This window comes from Sycon ciliatum, chromosome 1 (genome assembly GCF_964019385.1).
Source record: "Sycon ciliatum chromosome 1, ocSycCili1.1, whole genome shotgun sequence".
NCBI lineage: Eukaryota > Metazoa > Porifera > Calcarea > Leucosolenida > Sycettidae > Sycon > Sycon ciliatum.
Window position 1 is genome coordinate 18038775 of NC_088643.1, and position 25000 is coordinate 18063774.

General features: G+C 46.7%; 2 protein-coding genes across 2 annotated transcripts in view; both read left to right on the forward strand.

Annotated features, from left to right (window-relative positions):
• Positions 1 to 751: 751 nt before the first annotated feature.
• LOC135816019 (zinc finger protein 76-like) lies at positions 752 to 2826 on the forward strand. The gene has a single exon (XM_065329380.1). It carries the CDS (start codon positions 1039 to 1041, stop codon positions 2200 to 2202), a length of 1164 nt encoding a protein of 387 aa, XP_065185452.1. The 5' UTR covers positions 752 to 1038; the 3' UTR covers positions 2203 to 2826.
• A 2310-nt stretch (positions 2827 to 5136) lies between these two features.
• Positions 5137 to 25000, forward strand: part of LOC135816030 (lysine-specific demethylase 5D-like) — a 37881-nt gene continuing 18017 nt past the window's right edge. Inside the window, exons 1-20 of the mRNA XM_065329389.1 lie at positions 5137 to 5629; positions 7643 to 7720; positions 8205 to 8264; positions 8624 to 8686; positions 9008 to 9076; positions 10319 to 10411; positions 10799 to 10924; positions 11108 to 11150; positions 11833 to 11852; positions 12273 to 12434; positions 13088 to 13213; positions 13636 to 13698; positions 13971 to 14060; positions 14249 to 14341; positions 19874 to 19962; positions 20207 to 20369; positions 21510 to 21629; positions 22389 to 22583; positions 23446 to 23560; positions 23872 to 23938. Of these exons, the coding sequence (XP_065185461.1) occupies positions 5477 to 5629; positions 7643 to 7720; positions 8205 to 8264; positions 8624 to 8686; positions 9008 to 9076; positions 10319 to 10411; positions 10799 to 10924; positions 11108 to 11150; positions 11833 to 11852; positions 12273 to 12434; positions 13088 to 13213; positions 13636 to 13698; positions 13971 to 14060; positions 14249 to 14341; positions 19874 to 19962; positions 20207 to 20369; positions 21510 to 21629; positions 22389 to 22583; positions 23446 to 23560; positions 23872 to 23938 (1988 nt within the window). The 5' untranslated portion in view covers positions 5137 to 5476. The remainder of the gene's footprint in view (positions 5630 to 7642; positions 7721 to 8204; positions 8265 to 8623; positions 8687 to 9007; positions 9077 to 10318; positions 10412 to 10798; positions 10925 to 11107; positions 11151 to 11832; positions 11853 to 12272; positions 12435 to 13087; positions 13214 to 13635; positions 13699 to 13970; positions 14061 to 14248; positions 14342 to 19873; positions 19963 to 20206; positions 20370 to 21509; positions 21630 to 22388; positions 22584 to 23445; positions 23561 to 23871; positions 23939 to 25000) is intronic.

The window sequence follows — 25000 nt, forward strand, 5'->3', positions numbered from 1 at the left end:
CATGTACATGTAACAGGAAAACAACACTCTGCCATGGCATGACTGTTCTCTGTTCCGTACTCGTCATGTAACTGTGCGACTAGCTGTTAGGCAGTTAGTGTTAGTGTTAGTGCTGCATGTACCAGTACCCAATGAGTAATGTCCTTCGAAAATTTTTTTAACCTTCCCTACAGCATAGTAAACGTGCATGCACAAGATGAAAAATGACATCCACAGGATCGTTTTCAAACCAGCGGCCGGCAAGCCCTTCATTAATTGTGAGAACTAGACCTGGTCTAGTGAGAAGGCATTCTATTCAGCGGCCTGTAATTCTGGTGAAGTAAAATAAAGTAACAACAACCACAACAACAACAACAACAAGCCCACTTCGAGTTGTACCCTCCTAGCCCTCCTGATCCTAGATCCTCTTGTAGATCTTGACGTTACCTCCCATCTTGCTTGTCGTATACAACAACTAATTACTTACTGTAATACAAGTCCTCCTCACCGCCTTTGTGGAAGTCGTATTTTACGACGTATGACGTGGGGTCATGGTCAGTGAATCGCCCTAGCCCTATGCATTTTTGAGCCTATGACATAACGTCACAGTGTGTGTGGTACAAAGTCTACATGACATTGTAGTACTTTTACCTGACAGTCTTTTATAATACAGGCAGACCTAGTATTCGATCTATGCCCTGTCTGTACATGTACGTCATACTCCCAGCATGTGGGTGCTAAAAAGCGCCTGGCCACAACGGCGCAAGCCGTGAAGTCTGAAGATAAAGAAAAAAATGTGAAGAGAACGGAAAAGAAAGACAAGGAAACAAAGATACGAGTGTAGTCTGGTGCGTTGAAGGTAGTGCTGCTTTCGTGCTTGTGATTTCTTGTAAGAAACCATCAGTTGTGCTTACTGCACTGAGTTGCAGGCTTTGCGGAGAACTGGAACTAGTGCTTCACTCAGACACGAAAGCTGCCAGTTTGCCACGAGTAAGGTAGAGTCAGCAGCTTTCTAGGATTTGTTGACGTTTCTGATGGTCGGTGCTGTACATCTTTGCCATGGATGAGGTCGCAATATCGTCTAGTCGGGTTGTTTGCGAGTACGACGGGTGTGGCAGGTCGTACAGTACTGCTGGCAACCTGAAGACACACATGAAGACTCACACTGGCGATCTGGCTTACAAGTGTGAGCAAGAACGGTGTGGAAAGGCGTTCCTCACCTCGTACAGCCTTCGCGTTCATGTAAGAAGTCATACAGGAGAGAAACCGTTTGTGTGCGATGAACTTGCGAATGGATGTCGCAAAGCGTTCACGTCTCTGTATCGATTACGGGCTCACAAACGTCTTCACACCGGTCAGCTATTCGACTGTGAACAGTGCTCTAAATCATTCATTACAAGGGGTGATTTACGGAAGCATGAGCGAAGTCATAGCGGAGAGAAGCCATACCAGTGTCCGGCAGATGAGTGCGGTAAAGCGTACACCACGGCCCACCATCTCAGGGTGCATGCGCGCAAGCACGACCGGGCGAAAAGCCCCGAAGTGGCACCAAACACCTCGTCACCCACGACTGGCACTGAAGATACTGCCAGTGTCCGACCATCCGAGTTGCCGGCTGATAACCCTTCGGTTTCTGTGGAGGTCCCGCCGCCATTGGCCGCTGAACCATCGGCCGCTGAACAATCGGCCGAGGCCATTCTGGACTATGGACGAACGATTCATTTCGATATTGACACACTCATGAACGGTTTAAGTGGGCCGTTTAGCATCGGTGAGCCAAACAACTTAAGAGTGTCTATGGCCGGGAGCAGTATCGAAAGCGGTGAGTATAGCAACTTGTATCCGTCGCTCCAGGGTATGGCGAATGGCAACACCCTGCCTGCTGCCGGCGCACCGTTCTTGCCAGCTGGCATCGCGTCCGGTATGCCGATGACGTATCAAGTGCAGCATGACTTAATGTCCGAGGCCCTAGGCATTCCGGCCAGTCCTGCACTGCCCAGCATGTTTGTTTCGAGTGAAGCCAGCCTAACTAATAGTAACAATGTCATTCTCACGGCCGCGCAGTATCAAGCTATGCAGTCGCAGCAGCAGCTGCAGGCGCCTGCACCGCTGCCCCTCACACCTGAAAACTCACCCAGCTGTAAATGTTCATGCGACTGTTGTAAAACGTGCACGGACTCTTGTCAGAGTGCGAGTGCCAGAGACGCAGTCAGATCACCATAAGTGCGGTCCGGCTGCCAAAAAGCATTCACAGTATTTGTCTCGGAAGCCCTTTTTTTTTGTCCAGTTGAGAGCAGGCCTTTTTTCTAGAAATTGTTCCGGTGCAAGTTTAAAGGCACCTTGGTTGGAGGTGTTAATCTTGCGATTATGTTAGGGCACATTTTATATCCTTTTTTTATTTGCAGGCATCCTTGCTAACCCTCCGTTTGTCTCCGGATAAGAATATTTGTACTCATTGGCTAGTGGCTTTCACACTTTTGCATTGTGTCTGCTGTTGTTCAACTGCGTTCGTTACTTGTTTGCTTTCTGCCTTGAGTCGCAGACTTGTTCTTGCTATCTTTCTTTACATTGCTTTGGATTACTATTATGTCGCTCCCAGTCACCAGCAGTTATTAGTCTGAACTCCATTTCCGCTCTTACTTGCTTGTGGATTTATCATATATTTATATGTTTGCTGCTCGTGCTTCCATAGTCGCTGTTGATTTTTGCGCGCACAGTGTACACCAGTGCGTTGCTTTGCTTGCTGGTCAAACCTCAATACCGGTATGTTGCTGTTACTTTTTCAAAAATTTTATTCAGAAAAATGAGATATTATGCTCTCTGGTCCCATCGGACCATTACCCTGTAGTGTCCGGTGCCTTTTTTGGCCGTATGGGTTTGTTGCTGCAGTCTTGGTCTTCACATTGTTGATGTTGGGCGTGTGCTGTGTCATGTCAACGTATACTAGTAGTGTCTGTACATTGTACATTGTATCCTGTATCCATGAGTAAGCGTAGTATTACATGTATGTTGATTTGTGTTGCAGAGATCAAGGACGCTATCCAAATACTCCTGATGAGTGTGACTATGCCAAGTTTGCACAGGCGTGTGCAGCAAGCTTCATTTGTTGACTGCTGTACAGTGTTGTTGCAGACTGCTTTGGCTGGACTCTATACTACCCTATGACCAGTCAGTTGGTTATGGCCTCTTGGTGTGACTAGGAGCATAACCTCCAAGAACACTATCTGATACATGTATTATGTGAGTGTTCTCTAGCTCTCATGGCAGAACAGACCATGAGTTGCACTTTCAGGGGATGGGGGATAATGTAGGCATGCCTTGTAATGCTTTCGTCGACAGTCTAGTATGGATTACACTTTGTTCCTGCAGACTCAATAAAATGTATTTTCAGTTCACAACACATGTGTCGGCTGTACTGATCTTGATACATGTACTGTATTGTGAGTCAGGTTTTATGACTCCCTGGTGCCCTCCCTGACTTGGACTTTGTTGGAGTTGGAGACTAGTTGTAGATCTACATCAGGGAGTCGTTATTTTTACGACTCCCTCCGCACCGCTCCGTACCACACATGTCGTCTGTGACCGGCTGCACTGCACACACGTTGTAGATCTACCACATGCACAGCTCTGTAAAAAAAAAAAAAAAAAAAAACCCACAGCTCTGTCACGGCTGTTAGCTGCACTTGGATCGCGGCAACTACTTAGTTTTCTGCACGTGAACCATGAAAAAGCAATGCATGCTCATGCATGTTCATGCATAACCAGTCAGCTGGCCTGCTCGCCCACGCATTTGACAGGTAACAATTCCATCAAATTTGAGATATCGCTTCGTTCTAAGTCTCAAAACAGTTCTAAAGTCACCAAACCACGCTGGTAATCGATGGCTATTCAATGTTAACATCTTCAGGAAGACTTCAGCCGTTTCCCGAGAGTTTGGGCATCGTTGCCGTTATTTTTCACGGTGTTCTTCTTCCTCCTGTCTGGAGCTGCAATTGCATCCTGGAATTATTTGAAAGGTATTTCGTGCGGGCTGTGGGGGGTTCCAACAGGCATAAACTGACATCGCTATAGGATAACTGGTAACTTTCACCCTTCAAGGAGGTAGAGCAATGAGAATTTTTTTGTGGCGGTCGTCCAATTTTTGTGGCGGTCGTGGCTGTATTTGTGCACTTCCAAGGCTTTCATTCTGCCTGATACTACTCTGTACTGTATGGGAATCGTTGTTTAGACACATGTAGCTGTCTTATTTGGTAGATCTGCTGTTTTCAATCACTTGGGACACTTTGTCTAGCCTATTTGTCTTTCGTTCGTGCCATCTATCAGTTTTGTGGGGTGCCTTGACCTGTATTTGTGAAGTTCTCGAGTAAAGACCCTAATTCTTGACTGAAGTCACGTCTTGAATTGAATTTGCTGCGTGAGCCCTCGTTCACGCAGTTGTACTTATCGTAATAGTCAATATCTGCTTGCTGGACGGACTAGCGGCTAGAATAGGGATGACCAAATGGTCCAAGTGTGTACTAGTACACGATTATTGTTTCCATCATCGTGAAATGCTCGTTGTGGAATTGCAGTCGTCTGCCTTTGGCACTGGGGACATGAGGAGAGTTGATTGTTACTTCTGCTCAGCAATGAAGCGATCATCAGCTCTCTTTGTTCTAATTATTGAGAGGACATACCGGCATCGCAATCAAGTTGATTAGGCAAACCTCGCCAACCTCCAAAGAGAGTCGAAGATATTTTCTCCAAATGCAAAGCCGATCTTTGTGAGTTTGTGACTTGCATTTGCGTGCATACATGAGCAAGTCACGGACCACGGCACGTGCGCGGTTACCATGCCATCTCGAACCGACGCCATCTTTCTAGTTGCCGCTTCTTGACAGCCGTGCTGTACGAGTTGTGTGTGCAGCTACATGTAGCTGTAGTGCTACAGTCTACAGTAGTCAGTGGTAGTAGCATGTACACAAGCCAAGCTACAGTGCTCTGGCAACTGAAATCCGACCACCTGGGCGGGGCGCCGTGCCGCCCAGGGGGTCGGATTTCAGCTGCCAGCACTGTAGCTGCAAAGCAAGCACTGCTGCCAGTGCATAGTGCATGCTGGCAAGTGCGAGATTCAACAACATTCAACAGATTGCCTTTTTCGTAGATCTACCAGCGAAATCACTTCGCTTGTCACAAACGTACCGCTGTGACCGTGTGCCACAACTAGTAGTAATATTGGCAGAAAATTGTCCCACTTTCCTGACGACCTTCTGAAGTAACCCTTACTGGCCTTAGTTAGTAGAAGCACGGTTGGCCTTAGTTTTGTCCTTCACCGTTCTCGTTCTTCAGCTGACCCGTAGTACCGCTGTCATCTGATTTTCTTCATTCGTTATCGCTATTCATTGTACTTCGTTGCATTTCCTCACGAGAACTGTTACTTCGCCTTGTGGATATCAAAGCAACTTTGGTTCGATTATTGGTTCAATGAAAATAGAGCCTGTCTAAAATCTTACCGAAAATGTCTCGTTCGAGACGAGAGGAGTTCATGCCTCCACCCAAAGCTCCTGTGTTTGAGCCGTCTGAGGAAGAATTTAGGGACCCATTGGCCTACATCAACAAAATTCGGCCTGCGGCTGAGCGTGTTGGAATATGCAAGATTCGGCCTCCGAAGGTAAGCCTTGCGAGGTCTAGAAGTGCGTGGATAACTCATGCGGACTCAAACGCCACCGAGTACCCGAGTGTCATTGTGTCTATTTCTCTGGGGCTGTGGTTCATTTCGTGTGAATTTTCACGCTCCACCATCAAGTTTCAGAAGGTGGTGGTAATCTGTTGTCTAAATCTTCATATCCAACTACTTACTTATGTATGTTTGTAGATCTCGTTGCAATGGCCCATGTGTGCATGTGAATGCGCTTCAAAGATTTCCCGCGGCGCATTCCCTTTGGAGTTTACTAGTATCTGACAGATTCACGTTGGCCATTTGCCCCCATATATTTCTAAATCAACTTTGAAAATATAATATTGAATACAGTATACAATGAAAAAATTTATTTAAAAAAATGAAAAGCCAGTGCAGAAAAAAATCATCGCAAGACATCCATCTCCAAGCATCCGCCTGACCCCGGGAACGGGGCCAGTGACAGTAGAAAAGTGCCTTTCGGGAGAGGTAATTTTTGGCCCATAAAAGTGAAGAAGAATGAATGAAGAAAGGGGAAGTGTGGTTGTTGATTCACTGACCCAAACCTTACATGTGCAGTATAGCGAAAGAAACCGGACAATGGATGCATCACAGTGAACTCGGCGCTGCCCAGGGAGTCGTAGCATCCAGGGAGATGGCATGACCGAGTGGAGGGTGACGTGATGTGTAGGTTTTGCAATTGTGCTTGGGAGAGGGGCCGATTTAGGCACGGTCAAACCTACACATCACGTCACCCTCCACTCGGTCATGCCATCTCCCTGGATGCTACGACTCCCTGGGCAGCGCCGAGTTCATGGTTTTGCAATTGTGCTTGGGAGAGGGGCCGATTTAGGCACGGTCGTGCGTGGCATAGCCAGTGTGGACTGCCTTTCGGGCTAGCAGGTCCTGGCCACGACCGCGGTCGCGTGTTATAAACACCAAGGATCCCGTAGGGGCCTGTTAATCTGGGGTTGAAGCGCACATCATTTCGGGTACCATGATTGCATGTTGTCTCCTAAAAGATACCACTCCTTGGCATGCCCATGGACATGAGGGCGAATTTCACTTGCCGCAAGCGTATTCTGTACTTTAAAGTACGTGTATAACAATTAATTAGTGGTGATCGAGTTTGGCACACCCATCACTGTTTGATGTTTGGAGCTTTGCGCAACTAAACCACAAGGCGCTCATTACTTTCTGAGGAGGGGAGGGGGGCAATATTGTACAATGAATGATAGATCTGTGTGGAGAGCCAATGATAAGAAGTATTATTAAAGCGGTGTTGAATTTGTGCATCGTCCTTATTTACCCTAGCACCGTTCAGTCAATGTACATATTTCTTGGGGGGATGCAGTTTTCAACACCCTCACACTTTTTAACATCAATGTAGTTCACCTAGACATTTCATTTTCCCTAATTACCTGTGTTGGGCCTTTGTCCACAGGTCCCAAGAATATTATGTTGCAAATGTTATGTCCAAGCAATGTGTTCTTGCTTACAATATCCGGAGAATGGTGGCAGGTGTCAGATAGCGGCAGTTGTGCTACTGTGCTCGACTGTCTCTTGTGCAGGGTATGCAGTTTGTGTCGGTAGTGCAGTGCAGTGCAACGCACTGTTCATCTGCTGTAGCACAGTACTGCCGGTCGCCGAAGAACTGGGGGGGGGGGGGTCAGCCTCCTAGCCTAGAGCGTTCTTATTTTCATGTACTATGGTCTATGCACAGTTGAGTCACCGTGTATTCACTGGTATGCTGTGTTTGGTGAAATCCTAGCCTGGTCGTTCTTCGGCACCCGACAGTGATGTATAGTACACATTGGGCATCATCTGAGTTTATGTGTCTCTTGATGGTGCACAATGGACACAATGGCGGCTTTGGGCAGCTTTGTGTGTTTAGTATGCTACAGCCTGTGGTACCGTTAGGTGTGCAGGTTGAATGTATCTGCGACCAAGATGCTTCGTTTGCGTCAGGAGTTGTATGTTGCATGCATCTCCCTTTGTCTTGTGCAGAACTGGGCACCACCGTTTGCGGTCGATCTGGAGTCCTTTCGCTTTGCGCCGCGTGTGCAACGTCTCAATGAGCTGGAAGTAAGAACTCCTTGATTTCATGTCTGTGCTCCAGCGTCTTGCTTCCCAGTCTTGTCTTTTCTTTTTGTGTATGAGTGTGACCCCGTCAGTCCTTCCATGCTGCATTGTTTGCAGGTTGATTGGTTACTATGACAAGAAACGAGGCATGTGCTGCGAGTGTGTGGCCTTGTGAACTCGGCAGGGTTTCACTAAACTTGCACTACTAGTACGGTAAAAAGCTAAAGAAGCAGCAGAAAAAGTTGAACTTTTTGAATGCTGCAAAAACACAAACTCGCAATAAAGTCCGGCGTCCAGTGCATGCTTTGCGTGTGCTTAGTACATCCATCATGGGTTCTGAAAAAGGTGACGTCAACCAAGCATGAATTGCACACTCTTGTTTATGTATTCTAGATTGTATGGATTGGCAAACCATTGCTTGTGATGATATTCCACACAACACACTAGTAATGGCCTAATCTGGTGTATTGTGTTGTGCTCTTTGCAGGCACACAGTCGTGTGAAGATGAACTTCCTGTCCGCACTGAGCAAGTTCTGGGAACTTCAGGTAATTATTGAATGATAGGCAAGGACAGTCAATGACAGTCAATCTTTTCAAATTTCCATTTTCAAGTGGTGTGTTTTGTGACTTTAGACACTCCTTCAGCTATAGTGGTTCCCAAAGTTCTGGGCACTTTGGTATATTGAGATGAGCACCATTTGGATGACCTTTGAAAAAAGGTTTATCCTTTCTATCACTTTTTTTGCCAAAAATCATGACGACGTACATCATAATGCTGACCTTTCCCCGTCGAAATGCATGTAGTTACGGGTGGTGCCTGGTCCTGGAGCGCCTTCCTGGGGTTGTTTCCATTGTGCATAATTCTTCCTCTTCCTCTCGGGGTGTATTTTCCATCTTGTGGACAGGGCACCACATTGAAGCAGCCGCATATCGAGGGCTATCCGCTTGATCTGCATGAACTGTGGAAGGTCAGTCTGATGCATTCACAGAAGCACCCCGTCAGTGCCTCTGTCACTCTGTGTGTCTCTGTGCTTCTGTGTGTCTCTGTTTTTATGGGTGTCTCTGTGTTTATGTGTGTCTCTGTGCTTCTGTGTGTCTCTGTTTTTATGTGTGTCTCTGTGTTTATGTGTGTCTATGTGCTTCTGTGTGTCTCTGTTTTTATGTGTGTCTCTGTGCTTATTTGTGTTTATGTGTATCTCTGTGTTTGATGTGTGTGTGTGTGTGTGTGTGTGTGTGTGAGTGTGTGTGTGTATGTGTGTGTGTGTGTGTGTGCGTGTGTGTTTATGTAGGTTGTGTTGGAGGAAGGTGGATATGAGCATGTGATGGTGGCCAAGAAGTGGTCCCAGGTTGCCAGAAAGGTATGGTTGCCGGCATGCTGCCTTGTGATACTAACTGTAACTGTAATGGGGTGTGTGTGTGTGTGTGTGTGTGTGTGTGTGTGTGTGTGTGTGTGTGTGTGTGTGTGTGTATGTGTGTGTGTGTGTATGTGTGTGTGTGTGTGTGTGTGTGTGTGTGTGTGTGTGTGTGTGTGTATGTGTGTCTTTGTATGTGTGTGTGTGTGTGTGTGTGTATGTGTGTGTATGTGTGTCTTTATGTATGTATGTGTGTGTGTGTGTATGTGTGTCTTTATGTATGTTTGTGTGTGTCTGTGTGTGTCTGTGTGTGTTTCTGTGTTTGTATGCGTGCTTGTGTGTGTATGTGTCTGTGTGTGTCTGTGTGTGTGCGCCAGGCTAAATTAGTGGCGGTCAATTCATCAGCCTTGCAAGCTGTTGAATGGTGTACTCCTAGCACAAGTTGCTATGTCTAACATATCTGTTCGCTATCATCGCTTCCGCGATGGGCATGTGTGTGTGTGTGTGTGTGTGTGTGTGTCTGTCTGTCTTGGCCGTTTTATGCCGATGTACACCGTGTGGTGTGGACCAGGTGTGCATTGGTGGTTGATTCACATGGCTTCGCCAGTTGTGTGGATTACACAGTTTTCTGGCGCAAGTCTTGGTCTGTCTCATTCAGATCTTGTTCGCTGTCGTTGCTATAAGAGAAAATCTGTGGGTGCACATCCAGTGCATTTGCAGATTTGCGTGCTTCTCTTGTGACGGGCGTATGCATGGTACATGGTGTGTATGTGGGTGGGTGTTTATGCACATGCACAACCACACACATGTGCACAAACATCCTGCACATAGTATAAGTACATGTATTGGTGTGCCCCCCCCCCACGCGCGCGCGCGCGCACACACACACACACACACACACACACACACACACACACGCGCGCACACTTGCTCAAAGATGCTCGGCCCGAACTGGTATTGGATGAGGTATTAAACATCACTCTGACTCTTTTCTTTAGTAGTTCCACACGCACACACTTGCTCAAAGATGCTCAGCCCGAACTGGTATTTGATGAGGTATTAAATATCACTCTGACTCTTTTCTTTAGTAGTTCCACACACACACACACACACGCACACACTTGCTCAAAGATGCTCAGCCCGAACTGGTATTTGATGAGGTATGAAATATCACTCTGACTCTTTTCTTTAGTAGTTCCGTAAAAGATTCCATTGTTACATTTTGTTATGCTTTTTTTCTTGTCTCAGATGGGCTACAAGAAGCTTCAGCATACTTGTTTCTCATTGCGGCAGCATTTCGAGAAGATTTTATATCCATACTGTGTATTCCGTGCTGTTGAGGTGAGTGAAGTCCCTCCACAGGGTAGCTTCCCAGATGGTTGTAGGTGGATAATCTTTCTCCGTTGCAGAACAACGCCAGTGTGATAATCATCCAGTGCAAATTGTGCATTTATAGTTTTATAGCCACATGTACATGTAGCGATAGTGCGTGTTATCTGGCGCTAGTGTTGATCTGTCTCATGCAGATCTTATTCGCTGTCGTTGCTATAGGAGACAATCTGTGGGTGCACATCCAGTGCATTTGCAGATTTGCGTGCTTCTCTTGCGACGGGCGTGTACATGGTACATGGTTGATATTAGGAAAGATGTTGCTAGCTAAACTGACACACATCGCCCTATTATATCAAGTGCTTTGTTTCCTCTGCCGGTGTGGTGTGCCTTGTGCAGATGTCCGAGGTCAAGGAGAGCTGCACGAGAAAGACAACAGGGTATGCGACGTCCGCCATGTCGACTCACTCCCTCGCTTCGACGCAGCGCCACAAGACGTTGCGCAGCAGCGATGCACCAGAACATGTAGGTTGCTGTGTCGGATGGATTGATATAGCCGTGTCCAAGAAAATATCAGCATGCTGTGTGTCTGTGTGTATATGTATTTATTGGTGTCTGTGAATGCCCCTCAAAATCTAGATCATCTTCGCGGTCCGTTTCTTCCTACGGTTTATTTCTGTCAGTGTCTCCGTGTCTGTTTGTGTTCAGATTTTATTAGATGAGAATAATAAAGCGACGAACGCATCAGAAGGTAAGGTTGATTTGATTTTGATTCTGTAGTACTGCTGTCATTGGTTGGTCTGGGAGATTTCCCCTGGGGTCAGCTAGCTTCTTTTCGACTTTGATTTCAGTGTTCAGTTCAACAGCTGAGCAATGTTGCATATCCTGTCCGCCACGGAAGATTGGGCCCACGGTAGACATACAACCTAATGTGTACGGTTTCTTCCATATTTAAACAATCCCCCGTCTACTCCAGCTGCCTGGAAACCGGTTGTAACTCAGAATGCACTTGTGCACGCGCGCATGCGCGTGCGCACACACACACACTTTTTCTTTACGATAGTGTTTTTGTAGCAATAGCAGGGAACTCTGAAATGAACATTTCGGGCATTCGGTGTGGCATGGGTATCATTCATGTATGGTATGTGGCAGTGTCTGCGCCAGAGCCGGGTCAGCGGCCCGGTTGAGGGGCTATTGGATCCGCTTGGAAAAGGAACACCGGGTCACTTGTGACCCGGTTGGGACTCAATCGGGAGTCCTAAGACTCCCTGATGTACGATTATCGCACCTGAATGTACCCGGGACTGACCCTGTTGCAAGAGTTGTGCCAGTTACACGTGTACCCGATTGGTTTGAAATCCTAGAGCAGACACTGTGTGGGTGGGTGGTTAACTTACCACCTGTATTTCTGTGTGCTGATTCTTCTTGTGCAGCTGCTGTTGCGGGATATGCTGTAAGTCGGTGTGCTGTAGTACATTGTCACTGCCAGTGTGTGTGTGTGTGTGTGTGTGTGTGTGTGTGTGTGTGTGTGTGTGTGTGTGTGTGTGTGTGTGTGTGTGTGTGTGTACTGCTCATAGTGATGTTGATCATTCCATTCACTGCACATGCTACAGTACTACCCAAAAAGCTAGAAGCTACATAGTAGATCCAGAAGCTTGAAGTGCATGCCACCCGTGCCTGTTTGACATTAATGAAATTGCGCTACTGTTGCGGGTTTGAGCATAAGCGTTTTTTTGGTTTTGCTTTAGATTGTGTTCACGGCGTCAACTTTGAATCCAACCTTAGCCCTAGTGTTTCAGGGGGGTTATGTACTCTTGATGTATACCATGTTGGTGAAGTTTTGTTGTGCACACACTATCTGTGGCCTTTGCAGCAGGACAAGCCGGCTATCTGCAAGGTGTGCGACAAGCGTGGTGACAAGGATCGCCTGCTGGTCTGCGACAACTGCTTGACCTGCATACACACGTTCTGCCTGATCACGCCACTGGCGTCGATGCCCACCGGCGGCTGGCAGTGTCCAAGTTGCATAGCGGCGGTAAGATATAACATACCGTAATGTCGCGTATAAAAGCAGGTGCTTACGGCCGTATAAGCCGTTGTCAGTGCTAGGCTTCTATTCAAACCACCTATCTCTATGTATGTCAATACTAAAACCAGGCTTATGTGCTGACAGTGTTTCTTAAAAATCAGGCTTGTATTCAAAACGGGCTTCTATACAAGACACTACAGTATTTTACCAGATATAAGTCGACCCCAACTACTTGCGGCTTTGATTTACCTGTGCAATGTCAATATGATCAATAGCGATTGAACCCCGGTTGATTTTGAATACCGGTTCAATGTCAATATGCGATTGAACCCCGGTTGTAAGTCGACTGCCCCTTCTTTGATTATTTTTTAGGTCATAAAGGATCGACTTACAACAGCAAGAAAAAGGATCCTGAAAGATGTCTGTAAATATATACATGTACACCTGCATTGACGTATGATCCCCAAAGTACAGCTAGCTACTTTGAAGTAGATTTGGGCAAGTGATCAGCTCATGCTTTTAATCTATGTGTGTGTGTGGTGTGTGTGTGTGTGTGTGTGTGTGTGTGTGTGTGTGTGTGTGTGTGTGTGTGTGTGTGTGTGCGTCTGTGTGCGTCTGTGTGCGTGTGTGGTGTTACCTGATGTGTGTGGTGGCACCAGGAGTGTAGCAAGAAACAAGAATCGTATGGTTTTGAGGAGAGCAAGCAGGCCTACAGCCTGGAGACGTTTGGTGAGATGGCGAATCGTTACAAGTGCCAGTACTTTCAAGTATCATCTCAGCCTCAGGTAAGCACACAATGCTCTTCTGCTGAACTCATATCCTTACCATGTTCTCCGATTATCAGTGTTGGCATTCACAGCTTGCCCTCATGATGCTTCAACCCTGAAAACTTGAACAAAATCGAACAGAAAGTGGTTTTTGACCTCCGGTATTTTTCGCGATATAGGCCGGAGCTACCTTAAAGGGGGTTATAGTTGGTGCATTGATGCGCACCTGCATGTTTGCGTTTGGTGTACGTGTGTGCGCCTCTGTGCTACCTTCTCTTGTGCATGCATATTGTCGTTTCAGTATTCTCTCTGATTGAACTGATTCGGTGGTGAACTTCAAAAATGTTTGGATTCGCCATGGCATGGATTTAATAGTTTCTGCCCCGAATGTGAGTGGCTGATGTATTTCCTGTGATGTTGTCTGCTTTGTATGTTGGCAGCAAATTCGACCTGAACTTGTGGAGAAGGAGTTCTGGAGGCTTGTGGAGTCATCGGATGACCAGGTTAGTCCTGCAGGTGGTGGGGTGGAATGCAGCAGCTGGAGTGTGGTCATGCAGGGTGGTGCCACTGACCAAGGTATACAAGTAGTTTGTGGGTGTGGGTGTCTGAATAGTGACGGTCAATTCTTCAGCCTTGCAGCCTGTTGAATGGTGCAATCCCAGCGCAAGTTGCTATGGCGTCCGCAGTAGCATCGCTATCATCGCCTCTGGCGATGAGCGTCAAAAAGTGTGTGTGTGTGTATGCCATGTTACTTTCCTTGCTTCCGCTGCACTAGGTCGTAGTTCAGTATGGTGCTGATCTTCACTCGTCCAAGCATGGCAGCGGCTTTCCGTTTGGGAATCGTGTTTTCACCGATGAAGACATTGTAAGTAATATCGTTGGCATGGCGTACAACACCAATGTCAACTGATACACTTTTACAAGCAATGTACATGTATATGGCCATTTCAAAATGTTTCCTCTTCTTGGATCTCATCTCTTCTCTAATATCCCGATGTGAGCTCAAGCCAGAGGTATCTACTTTTTTCTTTCTTGTGCCATTCTTGTTGTTAGTCTTACTCAGAGTCACCTTGGAACCTCAACAACCTGCCGAATTTAGAGAGCTCCGTCTTGCGCCATGTGACAGCAGACATATCCGGCATGAAGGTGAGTACTAGGTGCTTGTACAGTGCTGCTCAATGAAATCCAGTCGCGACACTCATGTACGCGCCGGGCGTTGCGCAGCCCTTGACCTGCGAACAGTGAGCTGCAAAATGGTGTAAGGCGCTAACTTGAGTGCCGCGACTGGGTTTCATTGAGCAGGACTGTACAGTCAGACCTCGCTTATCCGGTCCTCGTTTATCCGGATCCCTCGCCATCCGGAAGAAAATCGCCGGTTACCGATGTGCATCATACGTTACGCATACAACATAACTGGACCTCGCGATCCGCATACCGGTGCATGATTTTGTGTACAAACTGGTCGAAATATGTACAAAAAGCTTCATCATATCCGGTTGCACGTAGCTTGCAGAAGCTAGAATCAGGGAGTTGTACAAATAAATGAGGTCCTTGACCTGCTGCATGCATGTGGATAGCACTCATTCGAGCTCAGTTGCATGTACTTGTCATTTTTCTCACTTGTTTTACATATTGTGCACGCTAGTTGTACTGCATAGGACCCATATACATGTATATACGATGCCGCCCATTTTGATGTGCCACATGCATGTTCAGTATGTGTGTTCAGTTATCCGGTTCCCTCGCCTATCCGGATATTTTTTGTGGAAAACGGATGTGTGCGTTTAAGCGAGGTCTGACTGTACGTGTATTCTCTTCACTGCTGAAAGACATCAATTTTTGCTCACTTGCTGGCGAATGGTCTGCAATTTGTCTTTGGGTGTCCAATTTTGTGGGCTTAGATTCTGCACTTGCCTGTTTAGAATGAGTGGCTCATTTGCTGTGTGGGGTTTGATCCAGGGAGTAGTACAAGTACGATGCCGGGAGATGACACCGGCACGCAATCATATGTGCAAGGTTTGCCTCAGAGCACTTTTCTGTGGAGTGTCCTGGGAAGTGTCGCAAAATGTCGTACTTTACGTACCGTTTACCGTAACATTGTTCAAGACTAGGGCTGAAACGATTATACCGAATAATCGAGTACTCATTTGATAACTCTAACGATCGAGCAATCGTTTAGATTACCGATTACGATTATTTTGCGTTTTTAAATTTGTGTCCAGAAAGTACTGTAAACCCTCGTTTTGTGAAGTTTGAATCAGTTTCCGCTGGGAGTATGCAGTTTCCAGGGGTATGGTTCATGTTCGGAGGTTAAATTGACTTCAAAACGGCCATGTTTCGGAGCTACCCTTTCACTAATGCAGATTTGTTGGTATTATGAAGGCATAGTTTGTGGAAACAGAGTAATGTTTGCACAGAATTATGACTCTATTTGCTAACGATTATAATTGATTACTCGATCGTTAAGCTAAAGAGTAATCGATACGTGAAAATCTACGATCGTTTCAGCCCTATTCAAGACCTTTTATAGAATGACTTCAAGCGGGTGGCAGAAAGCTAGGCTGTCAAGAATTTTTCGAGAGGTAGTTGTTGACGTTTGTTTGTGCGATGTAGGCAACGAATGCATCGGTTTTTTTTGCTGAGTGACGGGAGGGGAATCCTACGAAGGATATCAAGTAGCAACCGGCCCTTGCGCGGGTGCATTCAGTGTGTCCAGTATTTTACGTAGGCGGCTTGTACCGTATGTCCGCACCTTTAAAGCCATGGAGGTATATTCGATTATAAAGCCAGTCTCAGTTATAGCTTTATAAAAGAAATGACATTTGAAGTATGTTTTGTAAAAGTGAAGGAATATGTACTATACTAGCAAACTAACAGCCCAGCAAGAAGGGTGAACAAGTGGATTTAGATTGAAATTTCTGTGTGGACTTTGACTTTTATGGCATTGCGTAGTAGGTGAGTCATTTTGCAACTAAAACATCTAGGAAAGCAGCGGTGTTTCGAATATAAGGCCATGGCTTTAAAGGCGCTGACATACGGTAAGAGTGGATTTCTCTTCAATTTTTTTAGTTTCGTTCATGTGTGGGTGGGTCGAGGAGAGTTTCGTTTTGAAAAAATATTGACAGCATTAACATCGATCCATTCTCGCTGTGGAGTCATTATATAATATTTTCTTTGAGGGGGTGTGAGTGGGTGGGGGAGGGTTGTAACTAAACCTTTTCATTCCGTGAAAATTATGGATATCAAGCCGGATGGCCCCTTATTCATCTCGTTTCTAAAGGGAAATAAATAACCTTGACCAAAGTTTTAGTCACAATGAGCAACATGTTTCAGGTATGACTGACCAATTTCCCTTGAAAATGGCTATTCCACAGCCAGATCATCAGAGTGACATTCATGACGCACAAAACGAATAATTTGTGCTCCTGAGACAGCTATCCGCAAATGTCACTGTGACGCGAGTCTGTACGGTGTACCAAGCAGGGAGTAACACGATGGTATTGTGCTACTCCCTGCTAAAAGGCCTGAGTGTGGAATTGTGTACGATAAAACTTCCCAGATCCGGGGCAGGTTGGGACCGACCACTGCCCGTAACTAGGAATTGCCCGTGACTCAGAATATGCATACTTACTGCATGCGAGTAAACAATTTATTATGCCAATCAATAGTTTTGGGGCCGTTTTTCGTTGAAAATCCAATTTTTGTGGCTATAAATGGGTCTTGAAAGGTGCCTGGTAGACGGACGTGCCCGGATTAGGGACGTGCCCGGATTAGGGACGTGCCCGGATCTGGAGAGTTTGACTGTACAATCACAAAAGGGATAACGACGAATAGTTGTGCGTGTGTGTGATACTGTCTCCGCGATTCTGAAGTCGCGACAGCTCGCTACAGAGTGTACTGTCAGAGGCCTTGCAGGCGGAGCAGCAAAGTCGTGCTGTGCTGACTCCATTACAATGCAACACTTACTAGACCTGATGCACCTGGATGGCACCCATGCTTCTTCAGCATATGCTGTTAACTCCCCCTCTTTGGACAAGAACTTGCGCCCATCTGCTCGCTTCTCTATAAGAGGGCAGTACTTTGTGTTGGAAATACCACTGCAGATCCTGGCATCCTGTACTGCATGAAGTACGGCTGAGAGATGATCGCTAGAGGTGATTGGTACAAGGAAGGGAGGGTATATTAAATGCTCTATCTAAATAGTGGGTAGTGTAAGATGCGTCCAGTAAGAAGTGAATGGAACGAATCGCATGCTGACCTGTGTCACCAAACATCCACAAGACCTGCTCCTTGTTGCATCTCCATGAGGGAAAATTCTTGGCATCGAATGCAGAAGACAAATCAAAAGGTTGCTGTGGTAGTGAAGAGTCCCTCTTGGCAATCCACTCTTCAGTGTAAAGCTGGGCACATTCAAGTACATGTTTCTTTCGCTGACAAGGCAGTGTGTCCGTAGCAGCATTTCTTATGTCATCTGCACATGAGAGCAGTAGCCTATCGACAACTGATGAGAAGCGTTGCCAGCGAACCTTTCCTTTGAACTTGCCTAAGCTAATGCCAGTAGTGTGCGTGTGTGATACTGTCTCCACGATTCTGAAGTCGCGACAGCTCGCTACGGAGTGTACTGTCAGAGGCCTTGCAGGCGGAGCAGCAGAGTCGTGCTGTGCTGACTCCATTACAATGCAACACTTCTAGACCTGATGCACCTGGATGGCACCCATGCTTCTCCAGCATATGCTGTTAACTCCCCCTCTTTGGACAAGAACTTGCGCCCATCTGCTCGCTTCTCTATAAGAGGGCAGTACTTTGTGTAGGAAGTACCACTGCAGATCCTGGCATCCTGTACTGCATGAAGTACGGCTGAGAGTTGCTCACTAGAGGTGATGGTACAAGGAAGGGAAGGTGTATTAAATGCTCTATCTAAGTAGTGGGTAGTGTAAGATGCGTCCGGTAAGAAGTGAATGGAACGAATCGCATGCTGACCTGTGTCACCAAACATCCACAAGATGTCTTGACCTGCTCCTTGTTGCATCTCCATGAGGGAAAATTCTTGGCATCGAATGCAGAAGACAGATCAAAAGGTTGCTGTGGTGGTGAAGAGTCCCTCTCGGCAATCCACTCTTCAGTGTAAAGCTGGGCACATTCGAGTACATGTTGCTTTCGCTGACAAGGCAGTGGCAGCGTTTCTTATGTCATCTGCACATGAGAGCAGTAGCCTATCGACAACTGATGAGAAGCGTTGCCAGCGAACCTTTCCTTTGAACTTGCCTAAGCTAATGCCAGTAGTGTGTGATGCAGCGCGGCTTAAATAAGTTGTCAGAGAGGGTGCAACAATTTTATCGCTGGCAGGCATACAGCATGAATAAATTTCACATTGGCAGCATTCCTGGCTCGATACGGGCTGTCTCCGTGAAACAAGTTCTTTAGAACAGCATAGATGGTAATCTCACGTAGACTTGGATTGTCCGCGCCTCTCCAGTTCAAAGGTGTGGAAGTGATAGTATCGTCCTTCGGTACTACTATCACTCAACACGCTAGGACGGCATCGGTGCATACCAACATCCCAAAACACAATGCATCGAAACCACTCGTGCTCTCTGATGTTCTTTGCTTTTTGGGCGAGGAGCGATTGGTGTCAGGGCAGGCAAACTTCGCAGCTGTGTCTAGTTCTTCACTCTTTCTCTTCTGTCCACGTGGTCTTGAACATATTGTTCCAATCCATGCAATTAAATGTTGTCACCCACGTCCATTTTTGGGAGTCGTGACTTGGCAGCAGTGTCAACGATTTTCTAGACTAGCTTCCAAGAAAGGTTCGACCAGAAAAGAAGAAGTGTCAGCTTGTCACAAAGGGATACGTCTGGTCTTCTTGTCACTATTTGAGGATTTCTCAGCGCTGTCAAAAGAACAAAACATTTTGTGCGGTGTTGGCGTGGCGAGAATGCCACGGAGTTAGTCTACACGTTCATGTCATGTTCAGTTGCGATCTGCTTTCTCTTCCTGATTGCCATTGCGGTCATGCTGTCGGTTCTCTGTGATTTGACCTTTATCTCCTGGCATCTTACTGTCTTCATGTGCTCCCCTTGGGGGCACCTTGATGCCTGATGTAATATCGAAGTTGTACAGCGGGCTACCTTTTAGGTTCCGCTGCGGTCGGTTTCGCTGAGCCAGCCTTGGCACCGTGTAGCCTTTTTTGGTGGTTGTGTTCTTGTGCGTGCGGCATGAGGTTTTTAGCTGTACCTTTGTTTGGCTGCGCTGCCTTTTTGTTTCCAGAGAGTTTTTCTTTGCATGTATTGTAGTTTATTGGAATAATCCAGTGCTCTTCGAGCCAACACCACAGCAATTCATGAGTGTCGATCCTCGCCGAGGTGTATGATCTGTAGCCGTCAAAACAGGTGTGGTTTATTTTTGTGAGGCAAAGCTTATCAGTCCGGATACTCGTATGTGCCCGTGTCATCTCCCGGTATTATACTACTCCCTGGTTTAATCTGTCTCTGTGTTTGTGTATGTGTGTGTTTGCATATGTATGCGTGTGTGTGTATGTATGTGCGCGTGTGTTGTATTTGTGTTTGTGTGTGCGCACGCATGTGTGTTGTGTGTGTGTGTGTGTGTGTGTGTGTGTGTGTGTGTGTGTGTGTGTGTGTGTGTGTGTGTGTGTGTGTGTGTGTGAACTAATTACCGCAGGTTCCTTGGCTGTACGTGGGAATGTGCTTCTCTAGCTTTTGCTGGCACAACGAAGATCACTGGAGCTACTCCATCAACTATCTGCATTGGTGAGTTAGAACTGCTTATCTACATGATTGTATATGAGCATGCTGTATTTGTTTGATTCGTGCATATTGGGTATCTGTGCTTGCTCGTACGGACAGCACCAACTTGCTATGTTGATTGAAGCACGTATTCAAATGGAATGCTCTTTGAATTTTGTGGTCCGGGAGGAGAAGGGGGGATGCAATTTCTTGAGCGAGCATACATCTATCCCTGCTGTGTAATCTGTGTGTTGTGCTTGGTCATCAGGGGCGAGCCGAAGACCTGGTACGGCGTGCCCGGCCACTGTGCCGAGAAGTTCGAGAAGGTGATGGAGTCGGCGGTGCCGGAGCTGTTCAGGGACCATCCTGACCTGCTGCACCACCTGGTGACGCTCGTGTCACCCACGCTTCTCATGAAGAACAGAGTACCGGTAGGTGTTGCTGTAATTCGGAGTGACTTATTCCACAAATTTCCGGTGTACTTTTATTTTCGGTACTTTCGGTGCGTCTGTTTCATACCTAAAATTTCGATACACCGAACAAACACTAACACACATAATCAAATAGGGATCTGCTTCTCTGTACCTAAATTTTCTGCTCACCTAACCTGGCCTTTTGCCTTCATACCGATAATATTGAGCACCTAAAATTTCTGAAATTAGAGCATCATGTTATGCAGCTGCACAGCACAGTGCTGCTGGGAATGCCCAAGTAGAAATAAAAACGAGAGAGCTTGGAAGCTCAGGGCCCTACGCTATGCTTTTTTGCCTTGATGACCTACGCAAAAAAAAGCATAGGGATGTTATAAATTTTTCATTTCTCCTATTTTTTTTTCAAGACATAACCTGGGATTCGAACCCGCACTATCGCCCTGCATGCATCCCCGATACACTTCGCAGACATACTAGTTCTTCCAAGTTGCTTCACTTTATGATCTTGCATTTGAAAGCCCTATTTGAATATCGTGGCCAGCCGTACTTTGATGGTACGGTAAGGTACGGTACGGGACGGATACAGTCGAGGGTGATACGACACCGTCTACCACCTTGATGACCTAGGCAAAAAAAGAAGTGGCCAGCTGTGTTTGATGGTACGGTACTGGACAGATACGGGATAGCGCCAGGCGTGACACAAACAAACAAATACCAAATCAAAGCTGTGTGGACCCTGGCTAGCGCCAGACGTTACTGAAGTAACGTCTTCTGCATAGCTACGGGAATAAAGTACAATTCAAAAGATACACGATACAACAGCAGCTGTGCATCTAGTATCAGAACAAGAGTGCGTCACTAAGATTGTGCAGCTTGGCCAGCTTGGCTCATGGCGGGATTTGTGAGGACCTCAGTCTTTTGCGGCTACATTGTATTTTGATTCACTGGTGCGTACTAGTCAGGGGTCAAACGTGCAAAGAGCCTATACATTGCAGCTCTGGGAATGTTCCTTGTCTCCTGGCTTTTGGATTTTGTGCTGCGTGTCGGGTCTACACATACGTAATCATCTGTTCTACCTTGTCTTGCTCTCCTAACGTACACGCGCGCACACACACACGCACACATGCTGTAATGCTGCAGGTTGTCAGTACGCACCAGTGCGCCGGCGAGTTTGTCGTCACATTCCCGCGTGCGTACCACGCCGGCTTTAATCAGGGATTCAACTTTGCCGAAGCCGTCAATTTCTGTCCAGCAGACTGGGTAAGATGATCACTCTGTGCTAATTGTGGTGTTTCATGCTGGAATGATACTCAGCAGTGAGTGGGTGGGGTGTGTGTGTGTGTATATGTGTATATGGGGCAGGGGTTGAGAGAGAGAGAGAGAGAGAGAGAGAGAGAGAGAGAGAGAGAGAGAGAGAGAGAGAGAGAGAGAGAGAGAGAGAGAGAGAGAGAGAGAGAGAGAGAGGGTGGGTGGATGGGTGGATGGGTGGATGGGTGTACGTGCTTGGGTGGGTGGGTGGGTGGGTGAATGGGTTGGTGCGTGAGTGAATGAGTGAGTGAGTGACTGCATGTATATACAATATACTTCACCAGTTGTGTGGATTAGACAGTTATCTGGCGCAAGTCTTGATCTGTCTCATTCAGATCTTGTTCGCTATCGTTGCTATAAGAGAAAATCTGTGGGTGCACATCCAGTGCATTTGCAGATGCGCGTGCTTCTCTTGCGACGGGCGTACACATGGTACATGGTACATGTACTTCGAAGTATGACTATAGATAATAGTGGAAAGGCGAGAGAAGATTCAACGATGATTCCGATAATGTATAGTTCACGCACAGTGCTGTTCTTTTGTTTCATGGTACACAAGAGGTACACAAAGGGAAATAACTTCAAACAAGGGCTTATCTGTTGTAACTCAGATTCTCATGGTTTGACAAGTTATGTTTTAGATTCGTGTTCCGTGTGAGTTTGGTACCATTGCTGGTGTGTTCCTTTCTCCCCTGCATGCCCGCTGCATAGATTCGCATAGGGCGATCGTGCGTAGATCACTACCGTCAGATGCGCCGCTACACCGTCTTCTCTCACGACGAGCTCATCTGCCGCATGGCACTCAGCCTGCCCAGCATGGACCTGCACATTGCTGAGGCTATCGATGGCGACCTGGCTGTGCTGCTGCAGCGCGAGACCGAGCTCAGGGACACCGTCGTCAAGGCCGTAAGAAACCCGATCTTGCTGCGTAAATGCACAGTAGAAGTCAACCTGTCTGAAGTGACCACCCCGCCATGCACTGAGTGTCGGTCTCTATAGACAGGTGGTGTTCATAGACGCCTGGTCTTTATGCACAGCTGGTATTTCTTTATAGGTCAGAATGTGCATGATTGTATTGTGGGATGGTGTGAGGCCCGAGATGACCGACCCTTGAGGTCAAGCGGTCTCTTATAGCAGCGGTTGCTAAAGGCAGTTTTTGCTCTATCTATGTATGCAACAACCGGCTCATTGTCATACTAGTCCTATACAGTGGAGATCGGACATAACGACACTCCTTCGGGAGAAAGCAAAATGTCGCTATATTGGATCTGTCACTAAACCCGATCTTCACATTTAGTATGCAATATGTATACAAAATGACAGAAATGTATTGCAGATATGCATGTGCATAATATAATGAACATGATCATCTTGCGATCATCTTGCGTCTTGCGATCATCTTGCGTCACCTCTCACCACTGCAGCACAGCCTGCCTGTACTGACAACTAAAGGGCAACCAACCTGTCTTTACTGACCACTAAAGGACAGCCTGTCTTTTATTTACTGACCACTAAAGGACAACATGGCTTTACTGATCAGTGCAGGGCAATCTGTCTGCACAACTATCACTAACTCCGTTGAGTTGGCAACTGAAATGAAAGTGCCTGGAGAGTAAAAGCTAGTAGGAGCTGATTCTAACACACAATGTGAAGGATCAATTGCAGATAGAGCATGTGTGTAATGTCGGTCGTCTGTTGCTCGCATTTTACAGTTTGACCTAGAGATATTTAATCAAGCTGTATGGACTCGCTGTGTTTCACTGCTCAGGGTATAACAGAGGAGGAGTGCGAGTCATTTGAACTGCTGCCTGACGACGAACGCCAGTGCAGCCACTGCCTGGGCCTCTGCTTCCTGTCCGGCGTGTCCTGCAAATGTCGATCAGGTATGTGTGTGTCATAATGTGAGACATGCCTGTAGTTTACTTTGTCCTTTTGCAACGTTCCTTTTGACCCTGCTATTTCTCCCTTCCTGTAAATGCTGCTGTACTGTTGTCCTCTTCACCATTGCTGCTGCTGCTGTTGTTGTTGTCGCTGCTGCTGTTGTCGCTGCCGTTGCCACTGGTGACATTAACTTACACCCATGTAAAGAAAAAGGACCAAGAAGCTGCAAGTTTTTTCTTTACTATAAATTTATCCTTGGCTCTCCATCCGAGTCCATTCTTATACCCGTGTACTGTTTTTTTTTCTTGTGCAGATCGGCTAGTCTGTTTGTTCCACATCAACGAGCTCTGCTCCTGTCCGATGCCAGACAAGTGCCTGAGGTAATGTCACTGCGCGATCGAGACATAATATTGCTGCTGTGCATTTGGCCTTAACCATTGACAACTCACATCAGTGGTGTCCAGGGCACATAACGCAGCATAGGCGCCCGGAAAAGTTCAATTTGTCGCTAACACCATTTTGCCGTCAGTGCGGTGAAACCGATGTGAAGGGTGTTACATGTACCAAGAGCTCCTTAGTTCCCCAGACTCTTTGTCATTACGGCGCAATATAAAAGTGCAGCCGCACTTCTACAACTCTTGTCCAGAAGAGTGACGTACGACAGTGAATTCTGGCTTCACAATTTCATGTACTTCTAAGTATGCAGAACTGCTTTTTAAACTCGTGTGCAGGATTCAGTAAACCCAACGGAGTGCTAATTGTCTGCACCTTTCGATTGGAATAAGAGACTGGGCACACATCCATGTGAAAAAGAGAGGAAAAAGATGCGTATTCATAGAAAAGAAAAGGACCAAAGAACTACAAGTTATGCTATAATGCCCACTAACTTCAGGGCTAGTACTTGTACAGAAACACGTGGGCGCCATTTTGGTTCACGTGACATGTGTCACACCATGCTGTGTACAGGGAATCTTGCCGTACTTCGCGTCGACTCTGGCCTGTTCAAATCCACGCAAGTGAGCCCCAGTTCTCTCTAGCAGGCTGAGATTTTGCAGGCACCGAGTTCAGATGTGGGCAAAGGGATTCACCGAAGGAGTTTTTGATTTTCGCAATTTAGACCTCAAATAACACCCTCAAACTCGGTAAACGTGTCCCACCTCTAGGATCGTTTTGGCGAAATTCGCTTCGGTCAAAGTATGGAGCATCTCCTACTGAAAATTTTGAGCCATCGATTGTCAAAATCGGCTCATGTGGAGCTCACTTGTGTCGTTTTGAAGGACGCCGCGCCACGCGCGATTTGCGCTGGTTCTTTCACAAACGGAAGACACCTTCCAGTCAGAACTGCAGACTGTGACAGTGCGCACGGCAAGGAAAAGAAGGAGACGTGCATTTTCCATTTGTTGCACTGTGTCCTTTGCTTTTATTGTTCACTGATAACATGT

Bases quoted from the DNA above. Each gene is read 5' to 3' on its own strand.
- LOC135816019 (XM_065329380.1), top strand. From the start codon at position 1,039: ATGGATGAGGTCGCAATATCGTCTAGTCGGGTTGTTTGCGAGTACGAC.